At 50.1% G+C, this 17,121-nt stretch overlaps 6 protein-coding genes across 6 annotated transcripts; 4 read left to right on the forward strand and 2 right to left on the reverse strand.

The window, feature by feature from the left end:
- Positions 1–152: 152 nt before the first annotated feature.
- Positions 153–3,007, forward strand: N7517_004206 (SMP domain-containing protein; the record flags this gene model as incomplete). Its single annotated transcript, XM_056721936.1, has 2 exons — positions 153–622; positions 697–3,007. 2 exons carry the CDS (start codon positions 153–155, stop codon positions 3,005–3,007), a joined length of 2,781 nt encoding a protein of 926 aa, XP_056578186.1.
- A 695-nt stretch (positions 3,008–3,702) lies between these two features.
- N7517_004207 (putative cytoskeleton assembly control protein Sla2) lies at positions 3,703–7,568 on the forward strand (the record flags this gene model as incomplete). The annotated part of the gene is made up of 12 exons (XM_056721937.1): positions 3,703–3,710; positions 3,767–3,813; positions 3,887–3,904; positions 4,003–4,078; positions 4,157–4,314; positions 4,407–4,487; positions 4,543–4,600; positions 4,656–4,840; positions 4,901–5,946; positions 5,998–6,147; positions 6,205–7,419; positions 7,482–7,568. The coding sequence occupies 12 exons, from the start codon at positions 3,703–3,705 to the stop codon at positions 7,566–7,568; spliced, it is 3,129 nt and encodes a 1,042-aa protein (XP_056578187.1).
- Positions 7,569–8,725: 1,157 nt separating this feature from the next.
- Positions 8,726–9,784, reverse strand: N7517_004208 (HMG-box domain-containing protein; the record flags this gene model as incomplete). The annotated part of the gene is made up of 3 exons (XM_056721938.1): positions 8,726–9,195; positions 9,248–9,543; positions 9,597–9,784. 3 exons carry the CDS (start codon positions 9,782–9,784, stop codon positions 8,726–8,728), a joined length of 954 nt encoding a protein of 317 aa, XP_056578188.1.
- Positions 9,785–11,252: 1,468 nt separating this feature from the next.
- On the reverse strand, positions 11,253–13,501 carry N7517_004209 (DNA-(apurinic or apyrimidinic site) lyase APN2; the record flags this gene model as incomplete). Its single annotated transcript, XM_056721939.1, has 5 exons — positions 11,253–12,236; positions 12,288–13,060; positions 13,130–13,241; positions 13,294–13,403; positions 13,474–13,501. 5 exons carry the CDS (start codon positions 13,499–13,501, stop codon positions 11,253–11,255), a joined length of 2,007 nt encoding a protein of 668 aa, XP_056578189.1.
- Positions 13,502–13,846: 345 nt separating this feature from the next.
- Positions 13,847–14,644, forward strand: N7517_004210 (cytochrome c oxidase subunit VIa; the record flags this gene model as incomplete). The annotated part of the gene is made up of 5 exons (XM_056721940.1): positions 13,847–14,030; positions 14,120–14,144; positions 14,215–14,374; positions 14,434–14,441; positions 14,599–14,644. The coding sequence occupies 5 exons, from the start codon at positions 13,847–13,849 to the stop codon at positions 14,642–14,644; spliced, it is 423 nt and encodes a 140-aa protein (XP_056578190.1).
- A 705-nt stretch (positions 14,645–15,349) lies between these two features.
- N7517_004211 (uncharacterized protein) lies at positions 15,350–17,113 on the forward strand (the record flags this gene model as incomplete). The annotated part of the gene is made up of 1 exon (XM_056721941.1): positions 15,350–17,113. One exon carries the CDS (start codon positions 15,350–15,352, stop codon positions 17,111–17,113), a length of 1,764 nt encoding a protein of 587 aa, XP_056578191.1.
- Between the last annotated feature and the right edge of the window lie 8 nt (positions 17,114–17,121).

The following is a 17,121-nucleotide window of genomic DNA, read 5'->3' on the forward strand; positions in this document are numbered from 1 at the left end:
ACTCTCTTGCGCGCTACCCAAGGTTGTCCCTCATCTCGCTCGTTTTACTCTAGAGCCGGTCTCTTTTCCTTTGCCGTGTCCTTTAGCTGTTGGAGGTCGCTCTCCCAAACTATGGAGCTTTCGATCCGCCCGCATTGATCGACTGGTTCCCGATGGGTTCGCTCGCTAGCTTCCTCTTCGTTTACGCCCTCGGTGGAATCACTTTCATTCCACTAATCTTGTCCTTAATCCTCCTCTATGTCTATCTAACCCTTCCATCTGCGCCGCGACCGTCGCAAACATGCGAGAAAGCGCCCGACCCCGTCCGCCAACCTACCGATGACGACTTTAGTCTCAAGTCTGGCACTGACCAACTGGCAGAGAAATTCCATCGCACCCACGAGTCCGATGTTGCTGCTGGGTACTTTGCTGTCTGTCGTGAATATGTTCCCGGTGGTGTGAACGGGAAACCCCCGGAGAGAACGACCCCCGCGGGGGAAGTCGTTGCAGCCGAAAGTCCTAGCGTGTACCAGACTATGTACCGGAGTCTGTTCGATCGGAAGCAGACACCCAGCATCGATCCGGCCAAGGCGAATGGAAAGACCACCAGACGGGGGCGGAATGTCTTTTACATTGTTCTCCGGTACGCACCTCTCATCTCGATGTATAGTTTGTGACTTAAGCGCTGATTGCTGACGTTGGATGCTATCTCCTCAGACATGGCCATTTGATGCTTTATGATGATGTAAATCAGGTCGAGGTGCGGTACGTCATTTCGCTTGCTCACCACGATGTGACCATATACGGCGGGGAAGGTGATATCCCAGAAGGAGAGCTGTGGCTCAAAAGAAATGCCATCTGCCTCTCACGGCGACTGGCTTCGCTTGGGGATCTAGGAGGACCGACTCCGCCGTTCTACCTCTTTTCAGAAAACTTGTCTGAGAAGGAGGATTTCTATATCGCCATGCTGCAGAATCAAAACCGGCTGTGGGACTCGTCCGATCGCCCGCCCAAGCACCAGGAGTTTGATACCAAGCACATTGTTACATTGGTTCAGCGTCTGCATTCCTCCGAAGAGCAGTTGCAGACACGTTGGATCAATGCTTTCCTTGGAAGGTGGTTCCTAGCGATGTACCGGACACCCGAGTTGGAGGAATCCGTGCGGAGCAGGATCGTCAAGAAGATCTCCCGCGTCAACAAACCCAACTTCATTAGCAAGATCGGCTTACAGAGAATTGATATGGGCGAAGGGGCTCCGTTTATCACCAACCCAAGACTGAAGGACTTGACGGTGGACGGTAATTGCTGTGTGGAGGCCGATCTGCAATACACTGGAAACTTCCGGCTCGAGATCTCGGCAACGGTGCGCATTGACTTGGGCCCTCGGTTCAAGGCCAGAGAGGTTGACATTGTCCTTGCCGTTGTGTTGAAGAAACTCGAAGGCCATTTGTTAGTACGCTTCAAGCCCCCACCCAGCAATCGCATCTGGATGTCTTTCGAAACCACACCGAAGATGGAAATGGACATCCAACCCATTGTCAGCTCCAAACAAATTACATACAGCCTCATCCTGCGCACGATCGAGAGTAAGATCCGCGAAGTAGTGGCAGAGAGCATCGTTCTGCCTTTCTGGGACGACGTTCCCTTCCATAATACCTTCGGCCAGGCTTTCCGCGGTGGTATATGGCAGCAAGACACCCCGGAGTCGAGTGCTCAGGTAGAGATACCAGAGATACCCGATGAATCTGTCGAAGTTCCCCCGACACCGAAGAGCGTTGTTAGTGATCCTATTGAAGTCCTCAAGCCCAAGGATGATCGCACGATGAGCATGCCTGTTCTTTCTGAGTCCGGAACGGCCAAGAAAAACCCGCGCAAAGGCCTGAAATCTTCCCACCCGGATCTGCAATCGAACAGTTCCACTGCAACTTCCACTGGCGTTGAGAGACCGGACAGCACACAGCTGCCTCGAGCTATTCGGTCACAGACCTTTTCTCACGCTGCAGACCCTGTAGTCACAGCGGACAATGCCAAGGTTGACAAGCTTGTTTCGGAGAACAAAGGCGAAGAAAAGAGTCATGCAACAAGCGCCATGATAGAGATATCAAGCCGATCCCCACCTACATCCCCGCAACGAACTCCAGGCACCTCGCCACCTACAGGTGGCCTTATGATGCCAGAGAATGCGGTCCATAGCCGCGAGTCATCAACTGCAGATTCTATTGACAGCGCTAGCTTTCCCCATGAAAGCGTTATTCAAAGACCTTCTTCTACTCGCATGGAAAGCGGGCCATTTTCCAGCTTGAGAAACTCTCGGGGTAGTTCCACCACGTCCGTTGTCAGCGACACGGCTCGACGACGCAGCACAATTGAAACCATCACCAAAACATTGACACCTTCCGACGACAGGACTTCTGGTCCAATGACTCTCGGGCAAGCCACTGCGGCCGCCAAGAAATGGGGTTGGAGTGTGTTTGGGAAAGGCGATCCAAATAACGGCCAAGAATCGTCACGGGCTCCTCCAGGCACAGCGCTTAACCAACCAATTGGGCGTGGCCATCCTCATCCAGCACCTGGAACACCCTTGCCGCGCCCAGACAAATATGCGTTGAAGAGGAACGCAGGAACATTGCCCAAGCGTAAACCTGTGGCAGCTCACACAGTGCCTGAACGCCCCAAGACGGGAGACCAACAGTCCCCACCATCACCTTTACCTCGCAGAAAACCAATGGCCCCTGAAGTGCATGTTGACCAAGGTACTGATGAACTGCTCGTGGTGGAGGCACCTCAAGAATCTGAGCCAAATAGCCCGGCGCCCGGAGACCTGGAATCAGACTCTAGTCTTATAGCCCCGACTCCTATCGAGAGTGAGACATCATCAAAGGCTGAACGGCTTGAGGCTGATGCTGAAGAGCAAGCAGAGTTGCCTGTGGTCGAATCGCTGCGCTCTGTTGATCAGGCGCCCTCTTCAACCCCAGACAGCCATGAGGCTTTGCGATCTACTACAAGGGTGGGAGTACCCTCATCGTAATGCTGGTTGCCTTTGGCTCGACACGAAAGAGAGGAAGGGCTCTGGGATCGAGGATGCCGAACCTTTGGTTCAAATAGATCTATGCGATTGTCGAATTGGATGGCGAGGCCCTTTGGACTTTTTTTGATTCCTTGGTCATATTGCTATGCTGGACAGACCTCCATGCCGGGCTGGTTATCCCTGCATGCGATCACTCTCTCATCCAGAGTATTCCAAGTCCCATATGTGACTCTTTTATGTTTGTAGCTAATCCTCTGATATTCAATAATATCCATCTCGACTTTGAGTTGTTTCGAAGTAGACCAGGTAGACCAGGTAGACCAAGTAGTATGATAGATTAGCCCCAGGAGAATACCTCATTTATTCCTGCTGCCTGGCATTGTTGGACGTGTAGACTTGAGATCTTCGCAAAGAAAGTCTTTAAATTCCCAAAGCTGCATCGGCTTAGGCGTCGCCAAGACTCCCGACAGGCGCCAGCTTTCCCGTTCCCCATCAACGTCATTGCTTGAACTCCCACGTGTGTCTTTTTTGGTACTTCACCAATTCCCTTTTGCTTTGCGATTCGAATTATCCGCTTATTCCGGTCAGCGCAACCTATCGCTAGCGTCTGTGCGCTGCCCGGGTTCGAGACCTGTCAAGATAAACCTTTCCGACATTCATCCACTTCCCCCTGAGCACACACTCCAACGGCCACGATGAGTCGGTAAGCAAGACCGAGATGGTATTTTGAGAGTGCTTGTCTGATAATGGATTGCGCAGGACCGAGGCCGATTTGGCCATCAATATCCGCAAGGCCACCAGTATCGGTAAGTCGTTAATCGGGGATGGGCCCAATGCGGGACAGTGGGCATGATGAGCTGACAATTTGACAACCAACAGAGGAAACCGCTCCCAAACGTATGTCCTGATCATATTTCATTCACTTCCATCGAACCGATTGATGCCGCTTCGGCTTTGCCCCGTCCGAATCGAACTGACCACCCCCGCGCCTGTAGGGAAACATGTGCGGAGCTGCATCGTCTATACGTGGGACCACAAGTCATCTGCGGCCTTCTGGGCTGGCATGAAAGTGTACGTTCTGGGATATTCGGCAGGAATGGAAAGGGGTTGTTGTTATCGAGATGACTGACACGGCTTCGTTCTTTACAGGCAGCCCGTCCTCGCCGACGAGGTCCAGACGTTCAAGGCCCTGATCACGATACACAAGGTTCTCCAGGAGGGCCATCCCATGGTTGTCCGCGAGGCGCAGCAGCATTCCAACTGGATTGATAGCCTGATGCGAGGAGTTGGAGGCGACGGCGTTCGAGGTATGGATTTCACAGGGGACGACTGCGCAATTGCTCTCTGCTCGAGGAGTGGCGACGCATGCGACGGACGGTATAATGACAGTTCTGGATAGGATATGCACCGCTCATTCGCGAATACGTCTTCTTCCTCGAGGCGAAACTGAACTTCCACCGCAACCATCCCGAATTCAACGGTATGTCGTCCATGTTTGACCAATTCTGTGATTCCCGGGTGTCTGACAATCGAAGGCTTGTTTGAGTATGAGGAGTACATCAGTTTGAAGTCAATCAATGATCCGAACGAAGGGTGCGTACATTACTAGTCTTTGCAACAATGGATAGAGGTGTTGACAGCCAGCCAGCTATGAGACCATCACCGATTTGATGGCTCTGCAAGATCAAATCGATTCCTTCCAAAAGCTCATCTTCTCGAACTTCCAGTCCGGCACGAACAATGAATGTCGGATCTCGGCATTGGTGCCACTTGTGCAGGAGAGCTACGGCATCTACAAGTTCATCACCAGCATGCTCCGAGCCATGCACACAAGTATGTTATCCCTGGTCCTTGAATTTGCCTTCAGTAGCCGTTGACTGATGTTTCCTGTAGCGACTGGAGAGGACGAAGCTCTGGAGCCACTCCGAGGCCGATATGATGCCCAACACCACCGTCTTGTTCGGTTCTACTATGAGTGCTCCAACCTGCGCTACCTGACAGGTCTCATCACCATCCCGAAGCTGCCACAAGATCCGCCAAGTTTGCTTGCCGAAGATGACGATCGCCCAGCTCTTCCCAGACGGCCGGCGAAAGAAGTGGAACACCAGCCCTCGCCGCCACCGAAGGTCGCTGCTGAACCAGAGCCGATCAATGATTTCTGGACAAATGAAGCTAAGCGCCAGCAAGAAGAGTACGAGGCAGAGCAGCAACGCTTGCAGCAGCAGTGGGAGGACCAGCAACGCCAGCAAGTCCTCGCCCAACAGCAAGCCCAGAATGATTTCGAGGAGCAGCAGCGTCTGCAGGCGGAACAGCAGCGATTGGCCCAGGAGCAGCTTCTTCGCGACCAGTACCAGACACACACCCAAGGTCGGCTCGCAGAGCTGGAGCAGGAGAACCTTAATGCCCGTGCACAGTATGAGCGTGACCAGCTGATGCTGCAGCAGTATGACCGCCGTGTGAAAGAGGTCGAGGAGCAGATGAACCACCTGAACTCGAACCTGAACTTGCAGAATGCCTCGAAGGACGATCAAATACGATCACTGCAAGAGCAGGTGAACACTTGGCGATCCAAGTACGAAGCATTGGCCAAGCTGTACTCACAGCTTCGACAAGAGCACCTCGATCTTCTGCAGACCACAAAGAGCCTCAAGCTTAAGGCAGCTTCCGCACAAGAAGCAATTGATCGACGAGAGAAGCTGGAGCGCGAGTTGAAGACCAAGAACTTGGAGCTGGCTGACATGATTCGGGAACGTGACCGTGCTCTGCATGACCGGGACCGTCTGACGGGAACGAACAAAGATGACTTGGAGAAGGTCAAGCGTGAGCTTCGCATGGCTCTTGAGCGTGCTGAGAACGCAGAACGCTCAAAGGGCACCGAGATCTCGTCCTTACTGTCTAAGTATAACCGCGAGATGGCTGACCTGGAAGAGTCCCTTCGAGTAAGTAGCTGTTCATTTTGCTTAGGTGTGTGATCCATGCTGATTTTATAGATTAAAACACGCGCATTGGACGAACATTCTAGTCGCAACAATGACCGCCAGGAAGACCTCGACCTATCTCTTCGTGAGAAGGACGAGGAGATTGAGGTGTACAAGTCTGGTATGGAACAAGCTCTTATGGAACTGGAGGAGCTGAGACTGGTAAGTGGTGATCTTGACAACATTCGGTGCCTGCATACTGACCATGTTCCCCTATAGAGCCAAGGCGATGTCGACCACGCGCTGGACAGCCAGATTGACACTGTGCTCCACGGCGCAGTCGCGAAGATTAACGATATTATCGACTCCGTGTTGCAGACTGGTGTGCAGCGTGTCGACGATGCTCTGTATGAACTGGACTCGTCCATGCAGGCTGGTAACCAAAATGCCTCTCCTCCATATGTGCTTTCGCAGATTGAAAAAGCGTCTGCTTCTGCGACCGAGTTCTCGACAGCTTTCAACAATTTTATTGCCGATGGCCCCAACAGTCCCCATGCTGAGATTATCCGCACAGTGTCCATCTTCTCTGGATCTGTCTCGGATGTGTTGAGCAACACCAAGGGTCTCATCCGCTTCGCTAACGACGACAAGAGCTCCGATCACCTGGTTAATGCTGCTCGCAAGTCTGCTCAGGCGACCGTGCGGTTCTTCCGCGGCTTGCAGTCGTTCCGTCTGGAAGGGCTGGAACCACTACAGAAGACTGATGTCGTCATTAACAACAATCTCGAAGTCCAGCGTGATCTGCAGTCGCTGTCGAAGCTGGTTGACTCGTTTGCCCCCAAGAATACCAAGATCAGCACTAGTGGTGATTTGGGTGACCTTGTCGACCAGGAATTGCTTAAGGCCGCCGACGCTATTGACGCAGCTGCCCAGCGCCTGGCTAAGCTCAAGAACAAGCCTCGTGACGGGTTCTCGACCTACGAGCTGCGCATCAACGATGTCATCCTTGCCGCCGCCATTGCCGTCACTAACGCAATCTCGGAGCTGATCAAGGCCGCCACAGAGACTCAGCAGGAGATTGTCCGCGAAGGCCGTGGTAGCTCGTCTCGCACTGCCTTCTATAAGAAGAACAATCGCTGGACGGAAGGCTTGATCTCTGCTGCTAAAGCAGTGGCCTCTTCGACTAACACATTGATCGAAACTGCCGATGGTGTAATCTCGGGTCGCAACTCACCAGAACAACTCATCGTCGCCTCAAACGATGTTGCAGCTAGCACTGCTCAGCTTGTCGCAGCCAGTCGTGTTAAGGCAACATTCATGAGCAAGACCCAGGACCGCCTGGAGACCGCAAGCAAGGCTGTTGGTGCTGCTTGCCGTGCCCTCGTGCGACAGGTGCAGGACATCATCAAGGAGAAGAACCGCGACGGCGACGACGGAGAGGATTATGGAAAGTTGAGCTCGCATGAGTTCAAGGTTCGCGAGATGGAGCAGCAGGTATGTGACGGCCCTTCCCCCTTGTATCTTATTCATCCAATACTGATGTCTCCTCCCAACAGGTCGAAATCCTTCAACTCGAGAACGGTCTCGCTCGCGCACGCCAGCGCCTGGGCGAAATGCGCAAGATCTCCTACCAGGAAGATTAGGGAAGTCTACGCAATTGTATTTCGTTCTTCGCTGTCTGTGTATATTCCGCATCCAATTTCGAGGAGTTTCATTTCGTCCGTGTCGCAGTTTGCATTATTCGGCCCTTCTCCCCAAACCCCGTAGTTAGTGTCTTATTTTGATTTCCCATAGCGAATGAAAAGCAACTTACCCAGTTCTCTAAACCATCGTACTGCATAGATCCACTCCACTGCATATGTGTCCACGTTTCGACTCCAGTAGGCAACCCTTCAAAGCGCATGGTCGCACAGTCGAATGGTTGGACGGTCGGATATGCACGTCTCGCCTTCTCCATGCCCCCTCGACGCTGCATGCCAAGCCTTCCAAAGTTCCAAGTCTCCCCGACCGGTGGAGCCATGGTAGTGCATGCCGATCTGCGGGTGGAGCTGACTAGCGGCTGTCAGCAAAGACTATCGAGACGTCACCTCATGCACGAAGACAAAGCGCCGAGTGTCGGGATGTCGCTGTGTAGCTCGAGGCTTCGAGCGCAAACATGGAAACCTAAGGAAACTTCAAATTATTGGGATCGTCCGAAATCTAATCCGGAAAGCATGGAATTTGAAGGAATAATTGGTTGTCGAGGTATTGTACTGAATAATCATAATGCAAAAAGATGCACCCATGTCCTCAAGATTCGTTTCTACATCTCCATTTACAATTCTAAATGCTACAATATAGGAAGTAGGTTGTGCAAAATCAATTGAATTGCAAATTTAAAGTACATAAAAAGCTCAAATGGTAGGAAAAGAGGCGGCGGGTAAACCCCGTGGGAAAGAAAGCCAGCTACCTCAGCTCCTAAGAACTTGCCATGAGCGAAAACAGAAAAATTGAAAACCCGAAACAACGCAGTGAGGAAAAACCAGCTAATAATACAGGAGAATTGTGCGCAAGTCAAAAGCAAATAAAGCAAAGCACATATTTTTTCGAAGTTTTTGTTTTCAAGTTTTTTTTTTTTTTTAGAGTTGCAGGCGGGAAGCGAAGGGTGGATCTTGTTGGATATAATCCTCGTATCTTCGTGAATGATCATGATCGGCCAGCGAAAGGAGACAGACAAGGTAATGAAATTGTTGATCATGCGTTGTTGGTGATGGTCATGTCATGTATCGCTGAACCGAATCGAGATTGAGAAGGAGTCTCATTAGAAGATGGTGGGTGTGAGGATACCCGATTTGTTGATGTTGGATCCGAATGGCATAGGAATGTAGTCCAGGGACGCAAAATTGTTGCCCGAAGCCAGTTCATTGCTGATTTCCATACGATCACCATAGCTGTAAGGAGCTGGGAGTGGCTCAACACCGTTCGGACCGAAGAGAAGACCATTGTTGCTGAGATCAGACAAGTAATTGTCGTCAATTGGGATCAGATGTTCATCAAAGTCCTCATCGAAATCAATAGCAGCAGTGCATGGGTACTGGTAATCATTGTCGGAAGTTGTGTAGCTGGTACGGATGCGAGGAATACGGCGTCTGCGCTCCGAAGGGCGACGAGGGGCATACTGATAATCGGGGTGCTTGATAGCATGTTCCTTCTTCAGATCATCAGCGAGGCGGGTGAACTGCTGTCGAACCTCGGGAGTCTCGTTGTTCCAGCGCGCACCAAGAATACGAGCTGACCCATTCATTAGCTAGAAACCAAACAAGCACAGTTGAATATAACTCACAAATTTCGTTGTTGGAAACACCAGGGTTGGCATTCTTGACCAGATGGTGGTTTGCCTGGCGGTACAAGATAAAGCAGTTGGGAGGGCGAGGAACTTTGGTAGGGCGAGCAGGAATTTTCACAGAGTCTCCAGCATTGTGGATCGACTTGCTGAGCAAAAGGTGCTCATCAAGCTCAATGCCATGTTGATCAGGCCCCAAATCTCCAGCATGCTCCGTGTTCAGTTCCTTGGGGAACATGCGGTAGGCATCCATGGATTCATCCAGAACAATCTGAACCTTCTTGTTGAGAATAGCTCTGTTGTAGCTTGTTAATAAAATGGTCCAGGTAGGTCTAGGGTGGAAACTTACGCCAGACGAATTCCCATGTCCTTCAGGTGATTGATGTCAAGCATCTCATCGATAACGTTGCGAGGCAGAAAGACTTCACCGTCTGTCTGAGGAAGGTGGTTGACGGCATCTGCCCAAAGAAGCTCCATGGTGCGACGAGGAGACATGTCGTCACCATCAGCAACGAACTCCAAGAGGGAAGTCCGCATCATGAAACGTGGTGAGTGAACTTGCAAGACAGAAGATTCGGGTGTGGGGTGAAAGAAAAAGAGAAAGGGGTGGAGAGAGGAGAGAGAAGAAAAAGAAGAAGAGTAAACAAGGTGGGAGGTATATAAAGGAAAGGAACTGGGGTTTCGAAATAAGGTGGGTGATTTCTTTGTTTCCCGGCAACGCCAATCATAGAGGCAGGTGGGAGACATGTATTTCTTTGTTTGCGCGGCAACACCAATCACACGGTCTCATCCCAGAAGAGACTTCTTTGTTGGGAATAGTACTACTAGAACAAAGAAAGTCAATTATGGAGGGGTAAGTCTACAGGGAAAAGTTACTCTGGCATCAAGTACCATTTCGACAACCAGGTCCTACAATATTGTATACCTGGATCTATCGACTGGTTTTCCTAGACTTTGGCCATTCGGGTCATAACTACATGATTCTTTATATAGGTAACTATTACTATGTGATAACTCATGAACGTATGATTTCGATCTGTGCTAGATCTGTGCTATGGATAGATGTACATACAATGTGAGTGGATCTTCCGCACGTGGCACTGCAGATCCGAGGGCTAGCGCCCGCCGCCACACATAACCTTAAAACATATCAAAGATTATACAAAAATACCTACATAGCTTCTAACTAGTGAGCGTCTTTCTAATTGTATGGAGAATCTCAGTTGTGTGAAATAACGATGAAAGCTATGTACACAGTGGGATGAAGCCTAAGATTCATTTTTGTCCACCAGAGTGTCGAAAGGGTACCTACCCAAGATGTATCTCCAAATCTTCAAACCGCATAGCAACGAAAAGGTAAACAAAGAAATCAAACGAGCACCTTACTAGTACATAAAGGGAAATCAAACAAAGAAATCAGTCAATTAATTAATTAATTATAGAAACCAACCCAAAAAAAAGAGACAACCCAAAAGCAGGCATCCAATCAAACATCGATTAATAAATAAAAAGAGACAAAGACAAATAAACAATAAGAACAATAAGAACAAAGAAGCTGGCAGCCAATCCGAAAATGGAGCCAATGGTGAAATGGCAAACGGCCAACATCAAGTGCTTCAGACTCAAAGCAGCCAAGGTGTCTGGACCTAGAAATCTTTAGTAAACCTTCAGGCTATTGATTGTCTGCTACATGCTGCTATTTGGGTATATGATACTCTCTCAAATGGCATTCCCAAGTGTCTTGCTCGTTGGCAGACGTATTTTGTTGAAACAAGAGACCTCGGGAAGCACTATATATAGTAATGTAACACATATACATACGTCTAATCTTGGGAAGCAGCATATGGTTTCTAGGGCTCTCAGTATCCAACCAACCCCGCTGACTCTATAATAATGAACGCATGATTGATTACCAGCCATAGAAATTGAAAATTGATACCCAGCTGTGGAATATTCAGCAAATTTTTTGACTATCGAGGGATATTCCCTTCCTAGGACATGTATCTTATTGATCCTGCGTTGTAACCGGTGAGTTCCAGTCACTAGCCCATATGAATGTGGGACACCGCCATTGGGTACCCCTTTCCTTTTCTCCGCTGGGTCCCAATGGCCGGGGACAAATCCAAAACGATCGGCCGCGATTCATTCCGGGTTTCTTCGTGGTCAAGCTGATACACGGCTCTTGATGTCCATCGCAAGGTGGGACGGGTTTCTTGGTAAAAAGCTTGGACCAATCCTCCTTGCTGACAATGGGGTCAATTATTGTGTCATCAATGAACTTGCTGGCCGTCGGCCATTCGGTAGAAATGTCAGCGTCCTTTCTTATGGTGCCTTCTTGGGGCCCTGAAGGCTGCGGATTGACTGCTGGAGCTTTCCCTTTCTCTTGTGTAAATTCTGATGGTTCGTGGTTGAGTCGTGGTGTCGGGGATGCCGGTAAAGCGACGGGTGACCGGATAGCTTCATATACATTGGTAGCTTTTGGCTTGAAGAAGCCCATCAATGACTTTTGGCCTGCCGCAGAGCCCCCGGAAGACGTCGATACAGCGGACTTGAAGCGTTTCGCGAATGTGGTTTGTAGAGGCTGGGAGCGTTTGCGAGAAACAGTCTGAGGGTGCTGGTTTCTCTCAGTGGTAGGTGCAGAACCCTTTTTGGCTGAGTTGGTGGACCCGAAGGCCGTGTCCATGACTGTAGATCTCGTGACTTGAGCTGTGGGCATGTTAGCCAGTGTAGCGGTTATTTCTACCGAATCCGACGGGATGCTGGTTGGTTTGCGAGCGAACATGTCCTTGATGCTTCTGCGCTTATCAACGTCGAATTCGGGGAGCAAACGTCCCGAAGCCGGCAATGCACGCTCGTTTGAGTATTCCTGTTGGCGCTTGCCACAGTTAAACATTCCCGGTGGGTTGAGAATATCCCGAATGTTTACGTCGCCTCCGGGTTGATCTACAGACTCTTTGATGACAGCATATACAGGACAGTGGTCTGACCCCTATAGAACAGTCAATTAATGATTCACAACACAAAGGAGCGAAGTCCATACCAGTAATCCCTCCTGAATATTTGAGTCGGAGAACCAGTTCTGCATATCCAAGCTGCACAACACATAGTCAATCCTTGAGCCGTAATTCCCTGGTCGAGCATTGAGTTTTTGATCCCAGCATGTATACATGCCTGGACGATCTGGATGGAATGACCTGCAGACATCAAAGAGGACCGGATTTTCCCTGCCTTTATCGCGTTCGCCGATAACCACGCCATCCGATACCAAGTGGTTGAATAGACGCCGAGAAGGGCTAGATACAAATTCCTCCTGTGTCATTGTGCCTTTTCGTATGGCCTCAACTCCATGAGCGGCATCAATGTCCTGTTTCGAGATATTTATGTCCCCAGTCACGACCACCTTCTTCCCCATCGCAGTCAGGTTGCGGATTCGAGAATCTAGGGCATTGAGAAAGTCCATGCGGAAATTATCACGACTCTCATCCCGATGGGCAGGGCAATAGACACCAATAAGTACAAATGCAGGAAACTCTAGAATGACGCAGCGCCCTTCGGAGTCGAGGGTTAGTGCATCTGTTCTGGCATCGAGTACCGAGTTCATATCCTGCTCCTCTTCCAAGTCAGGCTCTTCAGGATTCATAGCAGGCCTGGAAAGCTGATCGGATGTTGGATATCCGCCAATCTGTTGCTCTTCTGGAAGACTGCGGAAAGGTGTTGAGGATTTCGGTGGGCAGAGAACTCCAGTAATGCCCTCTTCTGCCCTTATTGGAGAACATGAGGCATTGCGCGTGTAAATCACAACACCCGAGTATCCTAAAGGCTGTTAGTGTCTGTATAGATAGCTATAGAGCAGTAGCTTGCCTTTTTTTATTAGAGGGAGACTAAAATAGCAGTCCCATCCTGGAACCAAGACCATGTCATCACGGAGGTCTTTGCGCTGGATCTTGGTTTCTTGGAGAACTACAATATCCGCCTCCAGTGTATCAAACATGGACTTTGGCCAAATAAGCTCGGCACACTCAAGAAATGGAAGGATAAACACTCACCTCAAATGTGCGCGTTCCTCTCCATGGCTCATAGGAGAACGGATTTCTGTTTGCTATATTAGTGTTGAACGAGTCCAACTGGCAGGTTTTCTCATACCGTATACCATTGACTATAAAGTGATGCGTCGTTGGTATATATTTACCACTTCAATTGCCACCAACAACTCAGATAAAACTTACCATTCCATGTGGTGATGCGAACCCCCATGTTGGACGTTATTACAGGGGTCAATGCAGCATTTTTCGCAACAGAAATGTTCAAAAGAGGTCGGGATACAAATAGAAAGATTCGAGTCAACCAAGGACGAGAACTCCCTAGTTGTTGACTAGGTCACGCCGTCACGGGTGCTGGAGAGCGTGCATCCCGACGTCCATACTATCCTAAAGCAGCCACGTGACTAGGATGGGCTTTGTTTTTGCCTGATATATTAGGCACCATGACATCAGGTTACATAATCCGGGAGATCACGGGGATGCGCTAAAGACGGCTTTGGACCTCATCGCACCACTTTTGACCTCCACCACCAAAAGAACTCCTTTAGCATCACCCACCATGTTCCCTCAACGCAATTTTGGTCGCCTATCCCAGCGTGCTTCGCAGCAGATGCGTTCCGCTCCGGTCCGCTCCACTGTCCAGCGGCGTTTCAACAGCGCCGAGGCCAAGCCTTCTTGGATCGTCGACAACGAGTTCAACCGCGAGAGAGCTGCCGTCAAGCACCATGCTGCCTCTACCAGTGGTATGTACCATCATAACTGAACCTAATTGATTATGCCGCATGATCGTTGCCCGTATACAATATCTGTTACTGACCCTATGATTGTACAGACCTCTGGCGCAAGCTGTCCATCTTGTACGTCCCCAATCCAGATCAATCCTTGATTTGACGCCCTCGCCAATAGAGAAATCTAATCGCTTCACAGTGCCGTAATCCCCTGCCTGATTGGTGGCGGTATCAACGCTTACAACCTCTGGTCCGAGCACTGGGAGCACTGGGAGCACATGCCCCCGCTTGAGGAGCGCACCGAGTACCCTTACCAGAACATTCGCACGAAGAACTTCCCTTGGGGAGACGGTGATAAGGTATGTGAACCCCCTTATGCTATATTCTGAAGACTTAAGCTAATCTATGTCTGGTATAGACCATTTTGTGAGTTCCGACTTCCCCGACCCCATCACATCCTACGGATTGTTTTGCAGAACAGTCAGCTTTGGCAATCTCAAATCTGTTTCCAATTGGACTGCATGATCTTCTCTCTCTTTGCCATGTCACCCCCTGAAAATCAGAACTAACTCATCATCTATAGCTGGAACTCCGATGTCAACTACCACAACAAGGACAAGGCTACCTAAATTAGGTCACTTGCAATCTTCCCACATACTCGAGAATCCCCTTCGAATCCCGCCAGGAAACTATTGAGTGCGTGTCAGGGCTGGCTTTTCCATGTACATATACCACACTGTTGTTCTAGGCTTGAAACACAGTCAAATGCTTGGGGAGCTGAAGGCCCAGTTGACAGAATGAGGCGAAGCTTACTATGTACTACTCAACGTTCATTTTTGCTGCTATTTCTTTCGTCTCTTTTTTGATCATCTATCTACTTGTCTCAAAACCTACTTCCAAGCTTGGGCCAGCTGATGATCGTAATCGCCCACCCCACTACGTAGATAATACGACCGTAAAAATAAGAAATGATTCACGTGCCGTATATTATCTTTTTATATGTCTACATACATATTTCAAATTGGTTTGAAATTAAGTTATCAAAGCATTGCCGAAGTGGATCTCGAGATATCCAGACATATATCATTCTAAACAATGTTATCACGAACTTGATATGAGTGTACATTTGTTGAAACGCGATATGTAAATCAATTTTCGAATCAACATCCGAGCTATAGGTGTGGTGGATGTTCAGATATTCTTTTCAAGGTTGTTTATAAGCGTCTACGTAAGTCACGTGTCACAGGCGCAAGACAAACAGGACAAACAATTATCAATCACGAAGTACACATAGTAAGGCTTCATCAATCTCTAACCTTTTTATTTATTCAATCATGTTGCCTCCTCGAAGTGCCGTCAGTCGAATATCGAGTCACATCCGATTGACTCATTTACCTCGGATTTCCGGTCCCAACGTTCATCTCCGACCATTCACCCATCGCACACGCCTACTTCTTCTTTCTCCAGCGCCGGGTCGCCCTCAACTGCCCTTCCTATCACCACTTGCACTGACCCGTCCACTCCCGCCACTATCAATCCATCTCCGCCAGCATTTCGGTCGCTTAATATCTACTGAGAGCCGGGAACATTACAAACGAAGGGTATCCCGAGGCGTCAAGATCGGCCTATCGGTGTCCGCCATCCTCGTCTTGTTCTCCGCAATACAGCTCGGCGTCTACCAAGAAGACATCGAACATTCATGGCCCACTCCACCGGAATGGTCTTGGAAAAGCCGCTGGTGTCTGCGATCCGCGCAGGCACTGCAGAATCCAGAGCAGATCGGCAAGCTGATGACGAATTGGCCCATGGTCGCTGGGTATCTTCGTGAGCTGCTGGAGCGTCTGGAGAACCTAGAGGGTGAAGGCAAAGGTCTCATAGAACAAGATGAGGGTGGGTTCCTGGTTGAAGGCGTCGGCCGTACTGGATTCGATGTCTCCGCAAAGAGTGAGCCTTGGCGCCGCGGATACTTCCAAGCCCTAATGGGGGCTGCCAAGGCTGCTGAGAACCTGGACGGCTGGTTGACAGATCGCAAGCAGAAGATATCTGCGCCTGCGGAGTATGTTGTTGGACCCTCAAACCCTCGGCCAAAGCCCATGCCCGCTGGTCAGAAGAAGGTCCCGCGGGAAGAGGACTGTGAGCAGGCGTCTCCGTCTCCGGAGCGTTTCTATATGAAGGTTTTGACAACCAAGGGATTTGATACAAGGCAGAAACTTGATGCTGCCTTGGCCTATGCTGATTGGCTTGATTTCAAAGGCTTGGGGCTTACGGCGGGTGACATGTATACGTGGGCCTTGGACATTGCTGCGAGTGGGCTGGAAGGAGATGCTAGCAAGATTGTGGATTTAAAGAACGGTCTCTTGAAGAATAACAGCGGAAGCCTACCTTCAGAGAACATCCTCCGTGTCTCCACAGCCCTCGCCGTCCACAACGCTCGCCAAGGCAACCTTCCAACCGCTTTATCCCTCTTCACATCAGTTCTCAAAGCCCGACGCAGCCTCCCTATGTCGTCAGACTCTGATTCCTGCCCCTCTTTTCCGACCATGCGCAGATCCAACAATGACCCATTTTCTTCCCTCTTCAAATCGCTCAGAAATGTCCTCATCCCCGTGGAATATCCAGAGCCCCTCCCATCAGGCGACGAACCTCCACGCCGCACCACGGCATCCGTTTGTGAAGAAGCAGGATTGATGACCTACATCGGCGAGATCTTGTACGCCTCCTCGTCAAAGGAATCCGGCCTTGCCTGGACGCGCGATGCAGTCGACATGGCCGAGTCCACGATACTCGCCCTCGGAAATTCTGCCGACCGCACAGCTAGAACTTACTGCGCACAGTGCCTGAAAGTTGGGCTAGAGAACTGGAAAACCATGGTCTCTTCATTTGTTACCCGTGCTCGACAAGAGGAGCAAGAGAGCAGGGATCAGGCCAAGGGTGCTTGGTTTGGCGGCGAGCGCCGCGCAGAGGCGAAGCGTCTTGATCGTCGACGTTGGGAGGCTGAAGATGCTATTCTAGAGGATCGGATTCGTCGCCTCTTCCCTCTCCTCGAAGGTGAGTCTGGTCTGGATCTCCTCGCTCCAAATAGCTCTTTGTTTGTGTAATTTTATTA

Source organism: Penicillium concentricum (assembly GCF_028827145.1).
Source record: "Penicillium concentricum strain IBT 3081 chromosome Unknown utg000002l_segment0_segment0, whole genome shotgun sequence".
NCBI lineage: Eukaryota > Fungi > Ascomycota > Eurotiomycetes > Eurotiales > Aspergillaceae > Penicillium > Penicillium concentricum.